Raw genomic sequence first — 22,500 nt, 5'->3', positions numbered from 1 at the left:
AGTAAAAAGAAAAGAGGTAAGTCTATCGTTTGCTCAAGAACTTTACAATCTCTGTGATTCGCTTTCTTATGACCACTTGAGACGAAATTTCCCTTTGAGTTCTAGTTCTTACTATGTAAGTTGTCTTTCAGTGATTGCGGGTGAACGAGTATTTTGCTCTGTGGTATTTTTTTCATTCGCTTTCACCGACCGTCTAGCCTAGTTAAACCAATTTTGTGGCGCCTTGAGCTTCACCACATCAACAGAAACACTTCCCTCCTTTACCCGTTTCTTTCTGAACGTAATATGTATCACACAAAGCTAAAAATTTGAATTGTTCGATACATCCAAGCCTGAAAGGACTATGGTTGAGTTTGGCAAGGGCAGATTGCTTTCAACATCTTATAGTAATTACATAATTGCATGCTTATCTTTTCAAAGATTTCTTCTTTATCAAGGAATGCAAAATATCTTCTGTATTCAAATGGCGTGGGGTAGTATGGTGTGTACTGCTGTAAACCCAATCTTTGTTAATTGACAGTTTTACGCCATTCTTTCTTTCGATAAATCTGCTTAACCCGTGAAGGGATTTGTTCGTAAATCGGTCGGTTCATGTTCCTGTTTTAACATTCTACTCAGTTATGTAATGAATGAGACATGTTTTGTCGGAATGAAAATGTGAAGGACGTTTATTTCCTTGAACAAGTTTTGTTCTTTCCTTTTTCAAAGGCGACAAAAGGTACAAGCTAGAAATACAGTCTTGAATCACAGGAGACGTCAGTCTTTGCTTGTGTTCTTGAAAAGGTAAGATAGTTTAAAAAGCATTGTTTATCGTGATCCTAGGAGTTAACGCGCAAAAGTGGTAGAACTAAAGCAATTGTGTCGTATAAATCATCAAACGAAGATTTTAGGGTTTGATACAAATATTTCGAATATTTCAAATCGGCTCACGAACACTGAATTGCGTGATCAAGTGAATTGTTTTTGTTGAATCGTTTTACTTGCCGTAGATTAAAAGATTAAAATTAATTGCGTCAGCAAACTGAAATTGAGTTCGGTTGTAAGCTAGTTTAATTCCTCGTCCGGTGACTTGCATGAATTGCTGAAGCGGATATTCTAAGGCAACTAAGTTAAGCAATGTCTCTTTTGGTCGATAATTGGCTCCAATCAATTTAGCCCTAGTTCATCTCTCCACACAGCTACTGACGAAATGTGTACACAAGTACAAGCTGCTATGAAAGGAAAATTCCCGAGGACCCTAATCAAGGAAAGATACGTTGATAATAATCGGCATCTTTCTAAAAGTATCGTTGTATCAGTGCCGGCTTACTATATAGACATGCTGTTGAAGAGAAGGAGAGAGAAAGAGAGCGAGAGAGAGAGAGAGAGAGAGAGAGAGAGAGAGAGAGAGAGAGAGAGAGAGAGAGAGAGAGAGAGAGAGAGAGAGAGAGAGAGAGAGAGAGAGAGAGAGAGAGAGAGAGAGAGAGAGGAAAGAACTAAACTCTCCCACCACGGACAGAACAACCCAGTGACAGCTTATAATAAAATGTCAACAGAAACTCTTCTACAATAATCCTGAATCTCTTTTTCTATTCTGCTTGGAAATAAAGGCCGAAATAAGACAACTGTTTTCCTACTCCAAGTCTCTCTGCTTCTTTCAACCAAAACTAGATATGTAGCACGTTCGCCATAAATAAAATGATCCTAAACCTCCTTCAGTTTGATCGCTTTTTTTTTCTAAGCAATCTTATAATTTTTCTGGTGATCATAATCTCTTTTCTTGTGATAAAAAATTGTCCGATGTTGTTTTGGCTTATGAAGAATATCGAGGCCAAAATAATTCTTCCGCCGACATTTTCTTCGACCTTAATGTTAAAATAACTGAATATCATCACATTGGGCGCTTTCCGTTCAGACGAAAATAAAAAAAAAAAAAACGGAAATTTCGGTTGAGATTCGAATGGATCAGACAATGTCCGGAAAATCCATTCGGAACTTTCGCTTTCCGGACTGACAGCTAAGTCCGCGGTCAAATATTTTGTGTGTTTTCGCGCTAAATGGAGGCTATTGTTTATATAACAGAGATTGAATTCATTAAGGTGGCTCAAAACAGTTTCCAACACTTAGATTTTGATGGGTCGTTATAACTACTCTTTATCACTGGATGTTACAATCATGGTATCAAAAAACTGCCCAATCATTGGTAAACACGCTGTTATCATTTTCGTGACACAATAGGTTACCATGGCAACAGTATGACCTCCTAAACACACCCTCAATTACAGCTTTAGGGGCTTATAATTCAAAAACGGCTCGGGGAAATTTTTTTATACTATCAACTTTTGATAAGAATGATAAGACGCAACTTTTGGCAAAGTTTAACAAAAAATTCTGTAGATAGGGTTCAGTGCTACCTTAAATTTTCGAAAATTTAAGGTGGCTAAAAAAATTCACCGTGTCGTTTTTGAATTATAAAGCCTCCTAAAGCTGTAATTAAGGAGATCATACTGTTGCTATGGTAACCTGTTGTGTCACGAAAATGATAACGTGTTCACCAATGATTGGGCAGTTCTTTGATACCACGATTGTAGCATCAAGTGATAAAAAAATGGTTATAACGACCCATCAAAATCTAAGTGTTGGAAACTGTTTTGAGCCACCTTCAGAGGATTTAGTTCACCATATTCACATTTGTCATTTTTTTTTGGGACTGGGCAAGAAGATTTAATTGGTTAACCTCCAACTGCAGTCCACAGAGTACAAATAACGCGCGAAACGAGCAAATACGACCCAAATATCACATGCTATTCATTTTGTGACTCCAGAAAGTTACAGGAGTCTTCTAAGCTTTCATGAACAAACGCAACACAAAACCCGTTGAATGTCAGTCGACTCTCTCTAAGATATAATACGAATTTTCTTTTCCCAAATATTAATTTGATTTATTCAAGACCTATATTTTCGATTCAAGTTTCTTGTAATAGGAAAGCACTTTCCAAGAGCCCGGTGACGGTTTTATTGAGTAGTGTCCTCTGCCCGTCTTAGAGAGGTGTCCAACTTGGGGTTTAGCTATAGTAAAATGACTGATCAGAAAAAAAACGGCAAGGGACCAACACCAAGTGACCGTCTTAGAGATGTGTCCAACTTTGAAGTTTAGTTACAGTAAAATGACTGATCAGAAAAAAAACGGCAAGGGACCAACACCAAATGACCGTCTTAGAGAGGTGTCCATCTTTAGAGTTTAGTTACTGTAAAATGGCTGATCAGAGGAAACGGCAAGGGACCAACACCAGGTGTCCGTCTTAGAGAGATGTCCGTTAAGAGAGAGCTGACTGTGACACACTTGCCAGTTAACCTCTCTTCACCATGTTCTCTGTATCTTTTATTTCAGGCTTTCAACAGGGTTTCGGACAGTCACAAAGATTTCTAGTTTGAGGAATTCATTACGAACAGCAATGAGTGCTAACAACACAACATCCTGCATCATTACTGAAGATCCTATAGCAGCTAAAGTCTGCAAAACATTGGCATACTGTTTACTGCTTGTAGTCTCACTGCTGGGGAACACTTTAATCATCATGGTGGTTTACCGAGACAACAAAATGTGGACCACCACAAACTTACTCATTGTAAATATGGCGGTCTCCGACCTCCTAGTTCCCATATTCGCCATGCCTCGGGCCAACGTCGAGATACTCTACGGAAATCTCCGATGGCTTATCGATGGCGTGTTAGGAGAAACCCTCTGCAAGCTGACAGCATTTTTTCAAGACATCTCAACGGCGGTGTCTGTCCAAACCTTGGTCGCGATTGCCGTAGACCGTTTTTACGCTGTGTGGTTTCCTCTGAAGGCGGCCCGTATCAAACCTAGAGTGAAATACGTGATTTTACTGATATGGTGGATATCAACACTTATTCACGCTCCATATCTTTATGGTTTTAAAATTGGCACGTTCAGTGGCAAAACCTACTGTTTCCTGGGTTGGTCTCGCTCCGTCACAAAAATCGTGTTTTTACTGCTGATAATTATAATATACGTGATACCTTTGATGTTGATAACAATCCTGTATAGCTTAATAGTCAAAAAGCTTAGAAGACAAACTCTTTACGGAGTAAGGAATTTGGTCGTTCACTTCAGTAGTCGCGAAAAGAGAAATCGAAATGTGCTCAAGATGTCCTTAGCGATCGTTGTTGTGTTTTTCTTATCAATGTCGCCGTTTGTCGTGTATTTATCAGTTTCTCTATTCAGCCCTGAAGGAAAATTTTGCCTGTCAAAGGATTTTCGCTTTGTTACTCAGTATTTAGTTCACTCCAATGGCATAATAAACTTTTTCACGTATTTCACCTTCAACCAGAGTTACCGCCGTGGCTTCTTGTCAATCCTTTCTCGTATTTTCTGCTCGTGCTGTTCCAAATGTGGCTGGAGACAAGAAGTGGAGATGACGTCACGTATTGGACAGGAATCGCACGCCGCTTCAGCTGGAACCGTTAACTTTGGAATGGACTCTGACACTAAGGACGTTGTACTCACAGGGCTACGCTCAGTGGAGAGTGCTGAGCTCAAAGTGTTTGAGAATGGTAACATGTAGAAAGTGAAAAAGTCTCCGTCGGGACAAGTGGTCCATATACCACGAGAGCTTTATCCCAGTTTCTGTATTAGACTGCGGGCAGTCTCTCTTTTCCTCGAAAATCCGTGGGGAAGAACGCAAAACAAGTAGGCGTGCGAGCGTGACGTGCGAAAAGGCAGACTGCACTGGTTTCATACAACGATTTGGATGCTACAGTACAGTCTCTCTTTTCGCTCGTCTTCCGATGCCCGCGCAACCAGCGGCTCGCGGCATCGCCGCTCGTACGTCACGTTCGCACGCTTACTTGTTTTGCGTTCTTCCCCACGGTTTTTGAGGAAAAGAGAGACTGTTCGCAGTCTATTCCTGTATCTGATTATGTAGCATTAAGCGACCAAAGTATACTTACTCCCACTGAATTGGGTACTAGTTCATGGATGGGGGGTTACTTAACCCAAGAAAGAGAGAGGCACTGTGAGAGTAAAGTGTGTTGTCTAACAACACAACGCAATCCCTCAGGCCAGGGCTCGAACCAGGACCGCTCGATCCAGGGTCCGGCACACTAACCATTTGGCCACCGCGAGTACCACAAGAGTAAAGGTGAAAAAGACTCATAAAAGTAAAGCAGTTAAGGTTGAGAAGACTCTCATAAAAGTTGCTAAATAATTCCCCTTGTTAGTTTATGATTATTCTCGAATTTGAAAAGTGGGGCCACTATTCATTTCTTTAGATCTCTGTTAAACTACGTCAACAGTACTTCTCTCCCGCGTGGGATGAGCTTGTCGCGCGCTCGCGTGGGAGCTGGTCGCGCTTTGCGCGGGACGAGCTGGTCGTGTCTCGAGCGGGATGATTTAACTAGCCTCTGGGTTTCGTGTCCTTAGATGGAAACCTTTTTAAATGCGAGAGATATTTCATCACTTGCTGTTGCGGAAACCATTGCTTTCACCAATTGTTATAGTCTGGGCATTGTTTGTGTTGCGAATTTTTGTATCTGTTTTATGCCACTGGTAATCTCAACAACAACGGTCCCTTAAACAGTATACTGAGTCAAATGTTCTCGAAACCTTTGTTCGATAGTTTTCAAGAGTGTTTTACTATGTACTGAACCCCGTAAATATGCCAAATATTTCGGACAAGCCCTAGTTAATGACAAATGAAGAATCTTTTCTCCCGAAGAAACCAGTAAAGAGGCTTTTTTTGTGCAAACAGCTACAATAAAGTACAAACACATGAATTGCTTCTGTTTACTTTGTGTTGAAGAAGTTAGAATCAACTTTTTGCTCAGAAGCAACCGTGCGACAGACTCCGTCACCCAAACATTTGAACTTTTGACTGCGTGGTCGAGTAACTGCAAAAAGCTATTTTATAGAAGTTCATCATAAAGTAAGTCTCAATGTCTTTTCACACATTCAGTATATTTTATTTTTATCCTAAAATGCCACTAACAATGATACAGATCCCTTCAAGTGAAGAATCGCAAAAATAGTCATTGAACTTTATTTAGTATCTAACATAGAAAAAATTAGACTTAATCAACTTAAACATAATATGTTTGTGCAACATATTTTGCTGCCTATATGCTTTATCGAGTATATCATTCCCATACAATTAATAAAACCAGCCGTTTAAAACAATTTTAGTTCTCTTATCTGATGCATGCTTGGTCTAAAAAGTACTCCAAAAATGTTCTATTATATAGCTCTGCTATAAAATATACTGCAATTATAAATTGAAATACCTCACACAAAATTTTTCACTTATAGTGAAAACTATTAGCACGTTTACAGGGGGAACACTTCAAACTAAACTACAAGTACAGCCTTGATACCAACAACAAACAATACTCGTACCATAATACATATTGTGTACATTTTCAAGATGACAACACGGCGGCCATATCGCTCTTCCGAACTATACAACAGTACAGTTTCATCTGTACAGTGTTAATCTGATCTGAGGTAAACTATTCACGAATACCAGCAGAAAAGTGCTGGTTAACTTGAAACTATCCTCTCCTGTAATGTGTTTATTTTACTGAAATTCCTTACAGTTTAGAAAATCAATGTGGCCGCCGTGAAGACAATACATGATTCTAAGAGCACATGGTCAAAAATTTCCTACGAAAACGCATTTACATTAGTATATGCCTACACATAAGCTCAAAAACTTTTTTCGTTAAGCTCTAGACCTTTAAGTCAACTAATAATTAATTAATAATTTCGAAAATCCAGTCTCAGATTGTTTTTATAGCATACACAGGAACAATTCACTAAGTTTCACATTGAAACCCTGAGCTGTTTAATTTCAAACAAAAAAAAGTCAAAATATTTTACCAAAAACTAAGCCACTCAAACCCCGCGAAACGTAACTTATTGCAATACATTTTTTTGGTTAAGTAGATGAGTGTGAAAACGAAGGAAAATAATCAAGTTGGAGCTATAAACTTGATAAGCCATCCTACTCTGAGAACTATCAATACAAGAAATGTACGATAATTGGAAAAGAGAATTCCTCTTTTGAGCTTGACGCTGAAAGGGTTAAGAAACAGAATTCGAATCCAGGGACGCTCGATCTTATAATGCACGTGACCAGGGAGCTACCTATCGGCTTGGGTTCTTATAATCTTTCATATGATTTTTAATCAAAACGCAAACACAACTCGTGAAATAAATATTAAGTGGTTCTTTGTTTTTTAGTTTTGTTTTTTTTTCAGTTGGCTACAAAATGGCTGCCTCCTGGGGGCTGACAATGAGAATCTTAAAAGCGATTTTAAAACAGATCTTCCGCGCTTGCGATCGAGCAGGTGTTCCAAATTTTAAGAAGTTTGTACAATTAGATGCATCGATAGGCTTGACAGCGTTTTTGGAGTCGCATCAGCCTTCGAAACTTAAAAGCTGTTTAGCACACATCACACAGGTGGGTGTGCAATTCATTTGATCGCTTTAAACCGAAGCGTTGCCTAAAAGATCATATGCGTGTTCTACGGGTGCAAGAGCATCATTTTAAATGTTTGTATTTGGGTTTCGCGCTGCTTTATAATTTCACTTGATTAAAATAATCAAATTTTTGCAACCTTGCCTTTAATTTAAAGGAGTTGATGGGTCTCCACAACAAATATAAAGTATGTTGCTAATTAAATTCAAGTCGCATTCACGAGTAGTCGGACTGAGCAGCCCTTTGTTTTTTTGGTTGATATGCCTGTTGGTTTGACTGCTTTTAAACCGGGGCGAGTGCAACTCATCTTTAAGGTGATTTCTTGGATATTGTGGTACGGACAGAAAATTAATTACGAGTGATCCTTTTTTGCTCTCTATGACTCAATGAAAGATATAGACAAAAAGAACTTCTATACGATGTTACGAGTGCCGCAAAAATACGATAATCAAGAGCTCCATCTTTGTAAGAGGAAACACGTCTATTGTAAAGTGGTGACGATCAAGGAGTCTCCAAACGACTTTTCAATTTCACTGATTTCTAGTACTTGGCGGACAATATAAACATAACTTGTTAGCATGGATACGTCTTGGCAAGATAAAACGGATGCTTGATGCTCATTCCAGTAACTCATCATTGTCCTCAGGCTCATCACTGTCCTCATCACTGTCCTCATCACTGTCCTCATCACTGTACTCATTGTCGTCAGAACACAACATGAATTCCATCTCCGCTATCCGCAGTTCTGCAGCATCCGAATCCTCTGTGTTATCAGGACACCGAAGATTCTGAATTGCTGCCGTTGGTTCTCTCACTTGTCCACAAAATGCCTCGGTCATCTTGTCACTGTCCATCCCTTTCGGCGACGGCAATTTTGACAGCATCGCGCCCTTCAATCCACAAAGTTTTACTACGTTCAGTCGACCGAAAGAAGTCACACAAACAACTTTGTCCCCATCAGCGGACACAGCCATGCTGACGATGTTTTCCCGCCCTTGCGCAATTTTTACGAAGGCAACGGCTTTCCACTCACTTAAGTCCCACAAGAACAGAGTACCATCTACGCCATAGGAAATTAGGTAACGGTTTCCTTTCAAAAACTGACAGAATTCGACTTTGCCTAAATGCGCACGTGGTAGTTGCAGAATAGATTGATCTGTTGATGTTTCGAGTGGACGGAGGAGAATTCTGTCTGAAACGCAGTAAGCCAACAGGTCATTTTCTGGTGAAACTGTGCAATGAGTGAGTTTGTAGACCTCAGTGTAAGGCACGCCAGTTTCAACTCTTCTCAATATGCGACATGGCTGCGAGGAATGATCCCAAAACTCGATGTGCAATTCAGAGCATATTATTAATTCCTTATTGCTTGACGAAAAACAAAAGCAACAATCTTCAGAGGGCAGTTCTGGTGAGTCAAATGATGCCGATAGAACTTTCCTCTGAACATTCCATACAAAGAAAGACAAGCCACTGCTTCTCCGTATACAAAAAAGAAGTAAGGCGCTGTCGGCTGAGAATGTGAAATGCAGAACAATGAACTCTTCATTTGTTTCAAAAATGGAGTAACGACACTTACCATGATCAGTAGACGCCTCAGTAAATGCCCGCATGGTATGATACAGTAATATTTTAGTCCTTTGGTGAGTCACAATTAATTTTCCGTCTGGTGAAAATTGACCTTTCCTCACCTGTTGGAACTCACGATAAGGATGTTTTAAGGAAGTCTCGGAAACTATGCCTCCTTCGTGATCCGATGTCTTCATTAACACAAGGCATAAATTTGAATAAAGCACCAGAATGGTGTCAGCGGAAGCAAACGTCACTTGCATTAGTCCCTTCACAGCTGGAACGAAAAAATAACTAAGGAAACCGCTGGGAAAATCCTTCGGAAAGATAATAGTTTCCTCATCATCGCCTTGAAAACGATATCCTGCTTGCCTTTCAGGAATCAAAGACAAGGGAATTTTGCCAGACACACTAGTTAGAGTGGCACCAGTCGCTAGAGACAAGAAGTGCAATGACCTTTCAAAAGTCAAATACAAAAAAAATGCACTGTCGTATGTGAAAGCAAAACGCACGACCTCGTTGATAACATGCACCGGGTTTCCCCAATCAAGACTGTGTTTGTGTTGGTGTTTCCCACGGTACAGTTGAACTGTTGTCTCATCGTCCTCGAGTCGGATAGCGACCCATTTCCCATCTGGTGATACACAAGGTAAAATGCTAGTAAACTGTTTTTTCTCTTTCACATTAGGGAGATTCTGCAGTTCTAATAGCGCATTTGTGAAGGTCTTAGTGCCAACATGAAATGCCTCCAGAAACGAGAAGTCCCTGAGTGATTTCAAAAAGGACAAGTATTCCGTTCCGAATGAAGGCGTACAGTAATGGCAAACGGTGCTCAATAAAGCAATATTGCAAAGTGACAGTGCCTTGTCTATACCGGAAAAAAGTCTCCCACATCTGTCGAGCGCAGTTCCCAAATGACAAAAGTACGTGAACGGGCTCATCTGAAAACCCGAGGAAAAGGCCTGCTCAAGAGCAGATTTACCAGTCTGCATATCCCAAACTTGATATTTAAATATCCTTGAGTAGTGAGTGATAATGAAGTCACGCACAACTGTCAAAGTTGGTGTCTCACAGTCTATCCGTGATTGGCAATACCTGCATACGTCCTCGAATCTTCTCCCCGACCAAAACCAAAATAGTTGCAACATTTCCAACAGAGCGCACCACTCATCGTGGTGCGTTCTTCTTAGAACATTCAACAAGTTTCTCATCGCTGGAACAGAGTCTCGATCTTTCTCTGCATAACGCGGACTTGCCGCGGGCAGTCTGTCAGAAAAGCAACTACAAATCGTTTCACTCTCCTGGCCCTGACCAATTTCCTCTGCGGCCCACAAACAAAGGTAATTCAGCAGGCACAATGAACAACAGCTATCATTTGATAAGGGTAGACTGAAACTGCCACGTTTTACTACAATCCACTCTCTATCAAGAGTAATTGAGCCCCATTTGTGCATCTGCGTATTCCCCAAAAACTGAGGAAACTTCTCCAGATTTCCTGTTTCTACAGAGAACCATAAATCAAGCCGCCCAAAAAACAAAAACTTGCCATCTGGAGAGAATTCCAGATAGTTACTCCCAAGAATTAAATCTGAAAACCGCTCAAACACGATTTCGTGAATCACTTCAAGCGAACAAGAATCAAAGAAAACGATATTGTCCCTGCGTCTGTTGATGTGAGCCAACCGCTTCCCATCAGGAGACACCGCAAAGAGGCTCTGGACGTACAGACACTTCGAAGGCAAAACCCGCGAATTGCACTGTAGCCAAGTGCTTGACACACCATCTGGGATAACAACGTTGTCATGGACAACTTTAGAAGCATTCTGTAAACAACAATGCAGAAGGTAAGGACATTCCAAGAGAACAAAAATATTTCTTTCCAGAGCCAAGCACACCTCAAGGAGAATTTCTTTCCTGTCGTCATCGTGAAACTGACGGACAGTCGCCAGCTTAAAATCCTCAATAAGAGAATAAATCTCAATTCGCCTGCTCTGTATTCTATTTCCAATATATTTGAAACTTGTCAAGCAACTGAAAACAGTTTCCGATGAATCCTTCCCTGGAAATCCACTCAAACACCGAATGCCAAAGCTAAGAATGTAGTCAAGCAAGTCAGGCTTAATGAGGGGAACGCCCCGAGATTGCTTATGAATAAACCCAAAGAAAATTTCAACGATAACATCTTTGAGATAATTGGCTTCAACGTTCCTGTCAATGAACAGTTCTCGAGCCTTGTCCTCGTCAGTCAGCCACGCCGGAATCAGGTTGTGCAGGAAGGCGAACGTCTTCGAGAACACCATAAACAGGGAAAACGCATCTAACACATGCTGCTTGGGAATACTCGATTTTTCTCTCTGGAGGACGTACGAAATAAACGAGACGGAAAGCGGGGCAGGAGCGGCAATGGCACAACCGAGCAACTTCTTGAACAAGCTACATCCCACTTTGTCAAAAACACGCTTGAAATTTTTTCGAAGGAAGCTGTCAAAGTCTCCAGGGAAAAGATCAACCAGCTGAAATGACTTACCTGATTGCACTGGAGCGTTCAAGTCTTTGGCAATGTAGAAAGCATACAAAAACGATCCATTGCACTTTTTCGCCAAGTCATCCACCGAGAAGGGGAGGCGGGAGAAATCTACACTGTTTCTCAGAAACAATTTGATGTCCTGCTCGTGCTGCTGATAAAAATTGTCATGTTCGACATTTCCGGCGCAAATTCTTACACAAGGATTGTACTTTTTCAAACTAAGCTGCACCGTGTTTTCAGGGCGACTGGTAATAAAGAACACAAGCCAGTTTGGAAGCTGAGGAAAGCGGTTCATGATAAGATCAAGGAAATCTTCCCTGGACTCATACTGGGTCTCATCCAGGGCGTCAACAACGACTAACTTTCTCTGGGTAGAATGGCACATATAAAGCGGCTCTTGTAATAATTTAGTAAACAATTCCTGAACACCTAGATTAGAATTGCCTAACAACTTTCTTATACCACCCTCCCCTCCCATAATACTATTGTACTCACTACTGCATTCACAGAGTTGACTAGCAATAGTCCCAAGAAGATACCTGGGATCATTCCTTGTGCTATCATTGTGACGACAAAAGTAGGCGGCTCCTAAGTGTCCAGCTTTCTTACAGCGCTGTGCCAGGACTCCGGCCATCACACTCTTGCCAACGCCTGGGTCACCTAAGAGAACATACGTTCTGGAGTCGCCAGGATCACTGAACCATTCGTCAAAATCTTTTAAAAGCCACTGTCCTGTATCTGCGTCATGACGTGCAGCAAGAAAGGCGATGTCTGATTCACAATTGGCAATTTCTGTTAAAAAAAAATTGAAACGGATACTTCAACTTGGCTGATCACATGTTTAGATGCTGTAACGTACCTTGTGGGAAATAGAACAAGACCTTTTCAATATAATTATTATAGAGCTTCAAAACAGCAATGAATAATAGTTCAATTTAAACATAATAACGGTCTACATGTAGGTAACTGGCCGTTGCTACATGTAATGGCAAAGCAGCAGCAGCAGCAGCAGCAGTAGTAGTAAAATTGAGGACATTTGCCCTGGCCAAAGAACGTGAAAGTAGACAACTAAAATCAGTGACTACATTTTTCGGAAGGTCATATTTCAATGTTTTGCTGAGTCATTTCAGAAATGTTTACGTAAAGCCCATATACATGGGCTATTTCCCGTGAGTCATATTCTTGGTCACCAGGCAGTTCATTATACTAGAAAAGCTGTCTTCCTTATAGGTACTAACGACAAAAGAATGTCATTTTATTTGAATGATTGATCTTTATAGTTGTTTGCTGTAGATGTGGTTCATTTTCCTCACCATGTTCTACAATTGTACATTCTAAAATTATTCAAATTACCATAATTTATTTGGGGTTGGTTTGACTTCTGTTGATCTTCCAGGTAAGTAACACGTCGCTGTACATCACTTATTTGGTCTTGTGTAGTGTTCACTTTGTCGCACAGAGAGCTTTGATCCTGCTTGATGACCTCTTGTTCATGTTCTACTATGGCAACTCTTTCCCTCAATTCCTCCAGAACTAGTTGACAGTCTTGTAATGCCTTCTTTACATTCTCTCTGTTAACCTCTTCTTCAAATGCCATCTTGTCAATGTCATTCTTCAATGCACTCACATCTTGTTGAACCGTCTTTACCAGATCAGGGTCAATGGTAGCATTCATGCACAGTATAGCACCTTTGAGAGAAGCAAGGTGTGACTATTAATATTTAGTATATTCTCAGCTCCGACTATTGCATTTCTAGCTCTCTGATTGGCTCAAAAACTCCGACTATGAGCCATTAGTCGGAGTTTTACCTTATATGGAAAACAGTGCGCCAAGTTTAAAAATTTTCCGCTCTGTAAAATTGTTGAAATAAAAATCGGCGGCAAAAACCCGATTAAGAATATACTAAAACAATTATTCCATTCGACCTTGTTGGATATGAAGTGATCATAACCAACTCGCGCTACGCGCTCGTTGGTTATTTATCACTTCATATCCAACGCGGTTTCATGGAATAATTGTTAAATATACTTTAATTTGTATTAACAAAACTTGTTATCGAAAGCCTTCCACAACAAGGTCCTAGTTTTAAAGTATTTTTGTGTGCTGTTCACGTGATCCAAACAGGAAGGTAGGGCTCTACTTTTGTCCGTTATTCGCAATCAAGAATAGTTGACCTGTTTACCATTTACTAAGAACGTCACTCTTTACACTGTCAGGTTAAGGCTGGTATATTAGTAGTCTAATTTACCATTTCAAAGGATAGGTTGTGTCCATGGGTTCTGCTTGACTGAACCAGTCATAGTGTGTTTTGTCACATCTATTTCCAATCCTCAATTCTTAGATTTGAATCGGTCAATTGAAAAGCAAACCAAAAAATAAAAATGAAGACTGGTTCAGTTTGTATTGTATTTTTGTATTTTGTATTTCTCCACTTGACGATGTCAATACAGTGTCGTTAAAAATAAAATGCAGTGAAAAGAAAGTGGAAAGGACAAAATATTATAAACTAATTTCCTTAGAAAACCATACGAAATCCCGTACGAGAGCCGTATGCGTCAAAGTGATAGGGCCGGAAAAACGCGAACGGCCCTACTAGAAACGCGTACAGCAAAATCGATGCGAGTTAATGACAAAAAGAATTTTTTTGCTGCTAGAGTTTGTTCTCTTCAAAATGAATGATGAAAGTGAAGATTCTGCGAGTGAATTCTACCATCCTGGCGAACTTTCCGAGTCGCAAACTCACTCCGAAAGCAATGAAAGAAAGTCAACACTCCTCACAAATGAAGAAGTTCACAACTTTCTCAGAAGCCAACAACAAGCAAACAGGCGGTCAAGAAAATAACTTTTCCGGATGAACTGTCCGATAATTAACCTTTGGAATAAGCAAAAAGTCTTGAGGCGAAACTTCTTTCAGTGAGAAAGCATCAGAGAATTCATCGTGGGTCAAAAGCCAAACATATCTTGTGTACAGTAGGATAAATTGCTCTGGAGTTTCTACATCAGTGTTGCTTGAAGAGACAAAACTGAGAACGAACACAAGTTCGTACAGTTCATCCAGATAATAAAACTCGCTTGTGTTTAATAGCTGAGTGTAATTTCCACTACACAGCAAAGCCAGCAAAGTCAGTAAACCCAGGCACTGTTTGCGAGAGCCAACATCGGTGTCCGTAATATTCATTTGCTGGTTCTCCCTTGTTCAAGAGAATCCAAGAGGTCGACAAACAGCTTGAAACGACGCCGACATTTTCTTGAGTCATCAGATGAACAAGATTTGTGAACAATTTCAGTGAAGCGTGAAGCGAACTTTTGTCACTCGCTAAGTTTTTAATGGTTTTGACATATTTTTGACAGCTTTATGTCAACTTTCTGTTGGCTTTTTAGCAAAAAAATAATTGTGGACTTACATTGACAAACAATTTGTCCTATTTAGGTTCAAACAGAATTTTCAAACTTTTCAACACTAAGTAGTCACATGATAAAATGCTTATTGACTGAGTAAGGTCGGGCCGGACCGTATGATTACATATTAATAATATAAACATGAAAAATTCGCGTGGAGGAAGTGCTGGAAGATATTTCTTGAAACCACTTTTTCTCATTCGAGAAAACTCTTTTCAAAGTTTCTGAACAAAAGTTTCGTCATCATTTTACGTGAGATCATTGGCCTAAAAAACTTCCTATTGTCTTTCAGCCAATCATAATCCAGAATTACGATGTGTAACTTGCATTGGTGTTAAACTTTTTGCACTGGTGTTACACTTCTTACACTGGTGTTACACTTGAACTGCACTGCTCTTGGCCAATCAGAATCGAGTAATTTTTTTATGTATATTATTAATAAAATAATAGTTTTTGTAACACTCATGAATTAATAATACTACGCAAACTAAAACTGGTAATTAAAAGTGTTTTTTAAAATAGTTTTCCAGTGGCGTATTTCGTATCAGGACACAGGATTGTCATTCCAGTAATAGCATCCAATAATAGTTGGAAAAAACTGTTTTAGTTCCTATGTTGTAGTTGCTATAGCAACTGGAATTTAAAAACCGGTGACAAAACTGAAACCCGTTTTTAGCTTGGGGACCACAGGAACACTGCTCGAGAGCTTGAACGCTCTATCATCCAGACTTAAAACGTCTTTCCAGTGAACGTTAACGCATTCAGTTTAAAATGTAAACTGTTGACTATACCTTTTGTTTGCCAGTCTCTCAGTTCATTTACAAGGTACATCTCATCAGCGCTTGGAAGTCCCAGAGATTTTACCAGCTTTTCCATTTCAGCAAATCTCAGTGGAAAACTCAATGAGTCCCAGTCACTGAACAAACAGTGTGCCCAGGCATTTCTAGCTTGTCTAACATCACCAGCAGCACTCTGCACAGCCAGTGAGAAGACTGGTACTTTACCAAGCAAGGTGAGCACAGCAGATGCATCGCAGTGTTCATCAAAGGCGTTAAACTTGGCCATGTGGTTCTCTACATAGAGCTTGGCAAAGTCAACATGTGATGTCACTCGGCAGTCAAACTTGGAATAATCAAACCTGCCACCTGGCAACCTGGGCAATACATCGTTACCATTGATGTTCTCGTACTTTAGAAATGTTGGCCAATTCTTTAGTCGCCCAGATGTGCTCTGAGTGTGAATACTGTGGCTCCTTTGAAGATTAGCACACTCCCTCTGAACTTCTTGCTCTACAAACGAACGTATCTGGGAAGCCAGGACTTTGTTGAGTGCAATTCCAAAGACTAACCATCTTTTCTGGTTGTCAGTAACGTTCTGTAGTGTAGACCTACGTGTGCAGTTATCAAGAATAAAAATCATTTCAAAAACAATACTGTAATTTTACAGTTTATCATACATGCTTGATGGAACATTATTCAGTTCGTGGTTGTGACAAATCCTGGCCAATGGGGAGGCTATTTTGAGAGTTGGGGCGTTCTTTAGTGGCCGTTGCCTTTCTATTTTAGCGTTCAGAATAGACGAACACTAATAAGAGTTACCTTCTTTTATTCTGCTAACAACAGAACACTCAAACCACAAAAACTTGCTCAAAGGGCACCTGTTTACAATTGGGGGAAATTGCTAAATCCCCCTCTGAGAACTAGATGTCATGTGACAACACAAGAATGTTCTAGAAATGTCATGCAAGGAATGTTGGGGGTCACCACACTATAATGAGGTGGCTGTTGTAGAGCGTTCAAAATAAGAGTGAATCTATGAATCGTTGACCGGGCGAGGTGGCCATCAGTGGAGGTTCAACTCCATTATTGAGTGTATTGTATTTGCATGCCGGCACTTCTTGAATTACACACTAGTACAGGTAATCGTACGATTCGAATTCAAGTGTAGGGTATGTGGCTCTTACAACACTAGTCAGCTCTGCAAACTCAACTCACCCTGTAGTTGCTACAGCTGCCATTGTTAGATTCCTTAGTGGTACAGCAACAAACGTGACTAAGTTTGGGTTAACTCATCTCTTCATTGCAGTCTTGGAACTAATACTGAAATAGATGTGATAGTGATGCGTTAAAAAAAGACGTCTAAAAAACGAACATATATTAAACACCACTTTCAAAGACTCCTCTGATATATTACACAGTACAGCATTAAACCACTGACAGTATTATCACAGTTTCTACGTTGCCATTGGTCTACGTCACTACGAAGACACATGAGATGCGAATGTGCGTTGTTGGTCAGTACTTTGCGTTTCGCCGGGAATGTAGGTTTCGCGAGTGTCTCTGTCTTAAAATCATTGCAAATCTTCAGCCTCGTCCACATTTTTTTAGATATTTGTTTAGTACGTGGAAAGAGAGGTACGCCCCAATTTTCAGTGACTTACAAGGTTTCTACACAGATCAGGGCGAGGAGGCAAGGAGATGAGGACGCCAGGACAAGAGGACGCGAGGACGTGGAGGAAGCAGGGAAGCGGGGAAGTGGGGAAGGGGGGAAGGGGGGAAGTTCGGAAGCGTGAAAGTGGGGAAGCGGGGAAGTTGGGATAATGGCAGAGGAAAGAAGAAGTTGTTCATTAAGGTAGTCAAGAAATTGACTCTTTAATTTATGCATCTTTTCTTAGCATAAACAACATATTTTTATTTTCTAAGTCAGTTGCATGAAATTGCCAGACAGACATAAAAAAGATTTAAGAACAAACTGCTTTCCTAATTTTAAAAAGGCTTCTAAAAAGCAAAATAATATTATTTGCCAAATCTTATTCATGAGCAGTACAACTAAAACACATTTTAGACAAGCACTTTTGGTTTTCGGATCACAAAGTTTTTAATTCTACGATGGCTCTCCATCCTCAGTTGGTTGGGACAGAACAAAGCAAACCTGGCAAAAATTGGTGATAAAATAAAGTTGAAGCAGCTATCTTAACCTTTACTTTTTGGCCAGGGAAGCAGGGAAGCAGGCATGGAAGCATGGAAGCAGAGAAACAAGGAAACATATAACCTGAGGCAAGGAAGCAAGGTGGCAAGGAAGCGGGGAAGCAGGGAAAGGGGGGGAAATCAGGGAAGCAGGGAAGCAGGAAAGCATGGAAGCGGGAAAGCAGGGAAGTGGGAAATTGGGGAAGCAGGGAAGCAGGGAAGCAGGGAAGCAGGGAAACGGGAAAGCAAGGAAGCAGGGAAGTAAGGAAGCAAGGAAGTAAGGAAGCAAGGAAGCAAAGAAGCAAGGAAGCAGGGAAGCAGGGAAGCAAGGAAGCGCGGAAGCAGGAAAGCAAGGGAGCGGGAAAGTGGGGTAGCAGGAAAGCAGGAAAGCAGGGAAGCAGGGAAGCAGGGAAGCAGGGAAGCAGGGAAGCAGGGAAGCAGGGAAGCAGGGAAGCAGGGAAAGCAGGGAAGCAAGGAAGCGGGGACGCAGGGAAAGAAAGTAGGGAAGTAGGGAAGCGAGGAAGCAGGGAAGCAGAGAAGTGGGGAATCAGGGAAGAGGGGAACTGGGAAAGTGGGGAAGCGTGGAGGTGGGGAAGCAGGGAAGCGGGAAAGCAGGGAAGCAGGGAGTTGGAGAGGAAGCGAAGCGGGGAAGCGGGGAGGTGGAGAAGCGGGGAAGCGGGGAAGCAGGGAAGACACGTTCATTCCTTTCCAATGAGGTGCCCTGGGGTGATGATGGCTGTCTGTATGAAGGAAGTCATAAAAGCTTTCTCTTGCTCAGGCATGGTCACCAGAGCAAAAGACTAAGAAAAACGTACAGTTTGGAAATGTGCAGCGGGGAAAGCAAGCCCGCAAATAACAGTTGGTCATCGGACAATTAACCGGTAAATTTGTAAATTTGAGGTTCTGACAGGTAAAGGTTGGCCTGGTCGAACACTCTGTCTAGGCATTTCTGCTACAATGAAAAATATTTTCACTGGACATTTGTGGGCGAATATGGAACAAGTTAGTTTATTATACTGCCACAAAATACTATGCAAAAAAGCTTTGTTATCAGTTTCGTTTTTACTTGTTTTGACAGGTAAAAGCTTGGCCTGGTCGGACACTCTGTCTGGGCATTTCTGCTACAATGAAAACTATTTTAACTGGAAATTTGTGGCCGAATATGGAAAAAGTTATTTTATTCTGAAAAATGATTTTATCACGTGCAATACATCTTTGCGGGACATCGTTCCAAATGTCACGTCGAATTGTAAAACACGCTACCTCAGCACCATGCACTATTCCGATGTGTTTACACATTTTGAGGTGGCGTCATGAAAGATTGTGAAGCCCCATTTAAACTGAATTACTAATTCATCCGAAAAACTACTAAAATCTGAGGTCTTACATTATTGCTCATTGTTTGATATCTGCAAGTGTTGTGGAATTAATTTTCAGTGACATAATTTGACCCGATTAAAATATTATGCAAAGCGAATGCAATCGCTTTCAAAAACTTTAAAACTTCTAAAATGTAACTAAATGTTTTCTAGTTCATATGATCAAAACTCAGTTTTATGGCTCTTTTAATATTGTTTTTTTTTGGGTTTTTTTTTTTTTACGTCTGTGGTTCAAATATAGTTCCGACTACCACAGACATGTTTTTGTGTAAAGTGTGAATGTACAAATTAGTCACGCTTTGTAGTCACAACCACTTCCAATAATACAATTCCAATTTCATCTAATTATGCAAATGTTTTACTCAATTGACCCCAAAAATTTTCAGGGGGAGCTTGCTTTCAGAAAAAGTTAAAGAATTCATTTCCCGCGTGGTTTATTGCGCCAGTAAACCCACAGAAAGAGTGGTCTATTGCTTAAATAAAACATAGGAAAAGGGTGTTTTATTGTTTTGCGCGTGGAAAATCTATATCATAAAGCAAATGAAGAAGCCTAAGCCGTGTATTACACTGTGGTAAAACTCCGGACATTTGAGAACACTCGAGAAATGTAGAAAACACGAACCGCAGGCGAGTGTTTTCTACATTTCCCTCGTGTTCGCAAATGCCGGTCGTGTTTTATCACAGTGTAATACACGGCTTAGGCTTCTTTATTTGTTAAGTAAAACACTCGTGTCTACATATTTTACATTAATAATAAAAATAATAATGTCTTAATCTTATCTATAACAAATTGTCGATCGTGATTGGTTCTCCGCGCGCCTATATGTCACGTAATCGGCGCACGATCACGTGGTTGTCCAAGTACAGGTATCCAATTTGAACTTTTTGTAATTGGATACCTGTAATTGGACACCCACGTGATTCGCACGTCAATTACGCGCGCTTTAATGGCTTCCTTCGCTTTTTTTCCCACAGTTTTCAAAACTTACGAAAAGCGCTACAGACGTTTTCGCTCAAAAGAAGTTCCTAAAAAACATTTTTAGTTCCGTAATTTGTTATAGATATGGTTAATTAGTAATTGGACCTTGTGTCGTACAACTGAGTAATCGTGTTCATAATTTTAAATCGGTCTCGCACTTCGCGCTTGTCCGATTTTGAAATTACTCACCCGATTAACAATGGTAATAGGACTGAGTGGAGTCCAATTCGGTCTGTAATCATACGAGTGATTAACAAAATCGGACGACCGCGAAGCGGGAGTCTGATTTGTTAATCACGAGAATGATTACAGACTGAATTGGATGACACGATGTCCTGTTACCAATTAATCAAAACTATGACAAAATTTGAGAAACGAACAAACCATCGATTGATGGCTGAACGATTAAACGTCGTTATGAATGCTGAAAAACACAGCAGTTTACTCAACAAAGTGCACCGCAACAGCGCGCGCAAAATGACGCGTACTGTCCAATTACAACCATGACGCGTGCACTGTCCAATTAATGCTCAAATCGGGCTGCTGATAGACAATCACGTTCGAGAATTTTGTTATAGTTTTGATTACGCCTTGAATTGTACTCCACTCGGTCCAACTACTGTTACTTATTTATTCAATACAATACATATCAAACGTTACAAAAATTCTGAAAGGGATTAAAGAAGGCGCTTACAGTAAGAATTTCTCATATTGTTAAATTGTAGTTAAAACTAAGCCTTTAAAAAAAACTACTTTTAAACCGTTCAGTGTTTATCTTGGGTAACCGACAAGTGCTACATCTTAATCTAAGGGAGGACGCTTTGGCTTGGGGCAACATAGGATACAGTGGGTGAGAACTATCGCTCCTCGTCTTAGCTGTAACCCTCTTCCCTAAGTTCGCTTATTATGTAAAAACATTTATTCGCTTCGTTAAGTTTAGTTTGACCATGTTCAGTAAATAAACAGTTAGACTGGAAGGTAACACCAAGTAAGGTCAAGTTTACATGCTGTGCAGTATTGTAAATAATAGGGTAATTCGTAGTATTGTTCTTCTTTCGAAATATTATTTCTTTACACTTGGATGTGTTACAGTTCATGTCATTCAAGTGAGCCCAGTTTAAGAACTGAGATAAGGCTAGTTAGAAATTATCAATTTGTTCATTGACGGCAATCAGCCGACTAGAATCATCGGCAAACTTAATCAAGGACACATTGTCGAGATCGGTAAAGCGCAGATCGTTTAAGAAAATATTAAAAAGGGATGGTCCACTAACGCTTCCTTGCGTTGTGCCCTTATTGACTTCTCTTCTTCATTCGCAGACTACACCGTTGCAGTACTCGTTGCTTCCGATCAGATATACCAGTTTACGATATGCCAGCTTAATGGGCTGCTCTTCAATTTCTCAGTCAGCTAACAGATGGTGCCTAACGTTGTTAAAGGCCTTCGAAAAGTCCATCGTGAAATGTCGTATCGCTTTTTTGCAGTTGCCATCTATTGTGGCGAGAAAACTGTGTTGTATTGTAAGTAGGGCATTTGTACAACTGCCGCCCGAGCGGTACGCCAACTGATCTGGACCGAAATAATTTTCTTTACATCTTTGATTTTAGTAAGGGTGTAGCTTGCTATATTTTAGGGGCGTTTTTAATAAAATAATTATTCCACTCGCGATTGTTGGATATGGAATGATTACAGCTAACTCGGCGCTATGCACCTCGTTGGCTGTCTACCATCTCTTATAATCCATCACTGAATAGTTTCCCTCGCGTACTATTGGTTTAAACGCGTCACGTGACCGAATATCCCCCAGCTACAACTGGGAAATATCCTAGTGATATTCACAAATTTTCAAAACTGCACCTCTTTCGAAAAATATTTAGCTCTTATTAACCGAGCTGGAGGTCTGTATGGGAGAATCTTGACCGAGGTCGTGAGTACAGACCGAACGCAGTGAGGTCGGTACAAACGTCCGAGGTCAAGATTCTCCCATACAGACCGACTTAGTTCGGTTAATAAGATGTTTATTATGTGGCAAAGAAGAAAACCTTAATTCGTTTAATGTAACTGGTTTGCTGACATTTTGGTCGAGAACGGCGATGAGCTTAACTTAAACCTGCCGAGATTTGCTCGTTCTCTTTACTTTTTTTTGTCATCAGGCTTTTTGGCACTTCCGTAAATGGTTCAGAAGAAAATAAAAGAAAATGGTG

The 22,500-nt window shown here is 40.4% G+C and overlaps 2 protein-coding genes across 3 annotated transcripts in view; one reads left to right on the top strand and one right to left on the bottom strand.

Annotated features, from left to right (window-relative positions):
- Positions 1–22,500, top strand: part of LOC145465673 (neuropeptide SIFamide receptor-like) — an 81,789-nt gene that overhangs the window by 418 nt on the left and 58,871 nt on the right. Inside the window, exons 1-3 of one of the 2 annotated variants that reach the window (XR_014041671.1) lie at positions 1–16; positions 709–783; positions 3,371–5,348. The exon at positions 1–16 is cut by the window's left edge and continues 418 nt beyond it. Coding sequence is in view for 1 of the 2 variants with exons in the window: in XM_081449445.1 (XP_081305571.1) it covers positions 3,435–4,568 (1,134 nt within the window). In the remaining variant the exon portion in view is untranslated. Of the gene's footprint in view, positions 17–708; positions 784–3,370; positions 7,244–22,500 lie in introns of those variants that run through there. The other variant, XM_081449445.1, reaches the window with a different exon arrangement.
- The window catches only part of LOC145466303 (uncharacterized), a 39,698-nt gene continuing 24,662 nt past the window's right edge, over positions 7,465–22,500 (bottom strand). The window contains exons 2-5 of the mRNA XM_081450008.1: positions 16,966–17,070; positions 15,763–16,358; positions 12,925–13,260; positions 7,465–12,363 (exon numbers count right to left, since the gene is read on the bottom strand). Coding sequence (XP_081306134.1) covers positions 8,096–12,363; positions 12,925–13,260; positions 15,763–16,358; positions 16,966–16,988 — 5,223 coding nt within the window. The 5' untranslated portion in view covers positions 16,989–17,070 and the 3' untranslated portion in view covers positions 7,465–8,095. The remainder of the gene's footprint in view (positions 12,364–12,924; positions 13,261–15,762; positions 16,359–16,965; positions 17,071–22,500) is intronic.

This window comes from Orbicella franksi, chromosome 13, assembly GCF_964199315.1.
Source record: "Orbicella franksi chromosome 13, jaOrbFran1.1, whole genome shotgun sequence".
Taxonomy (NCBI): domain Eukaryota; kingdom Metazoa; phylum Cnidaria; class Anthozoa; order Scleractinia; family Merulinidae; genus Orbicella; species Orbicella franksi.
The sequence above is the reverse complement of the archived record's forward strand: the minus strand, read 5'-3'. Positions and strand labels throughout refer to the sequence as shown.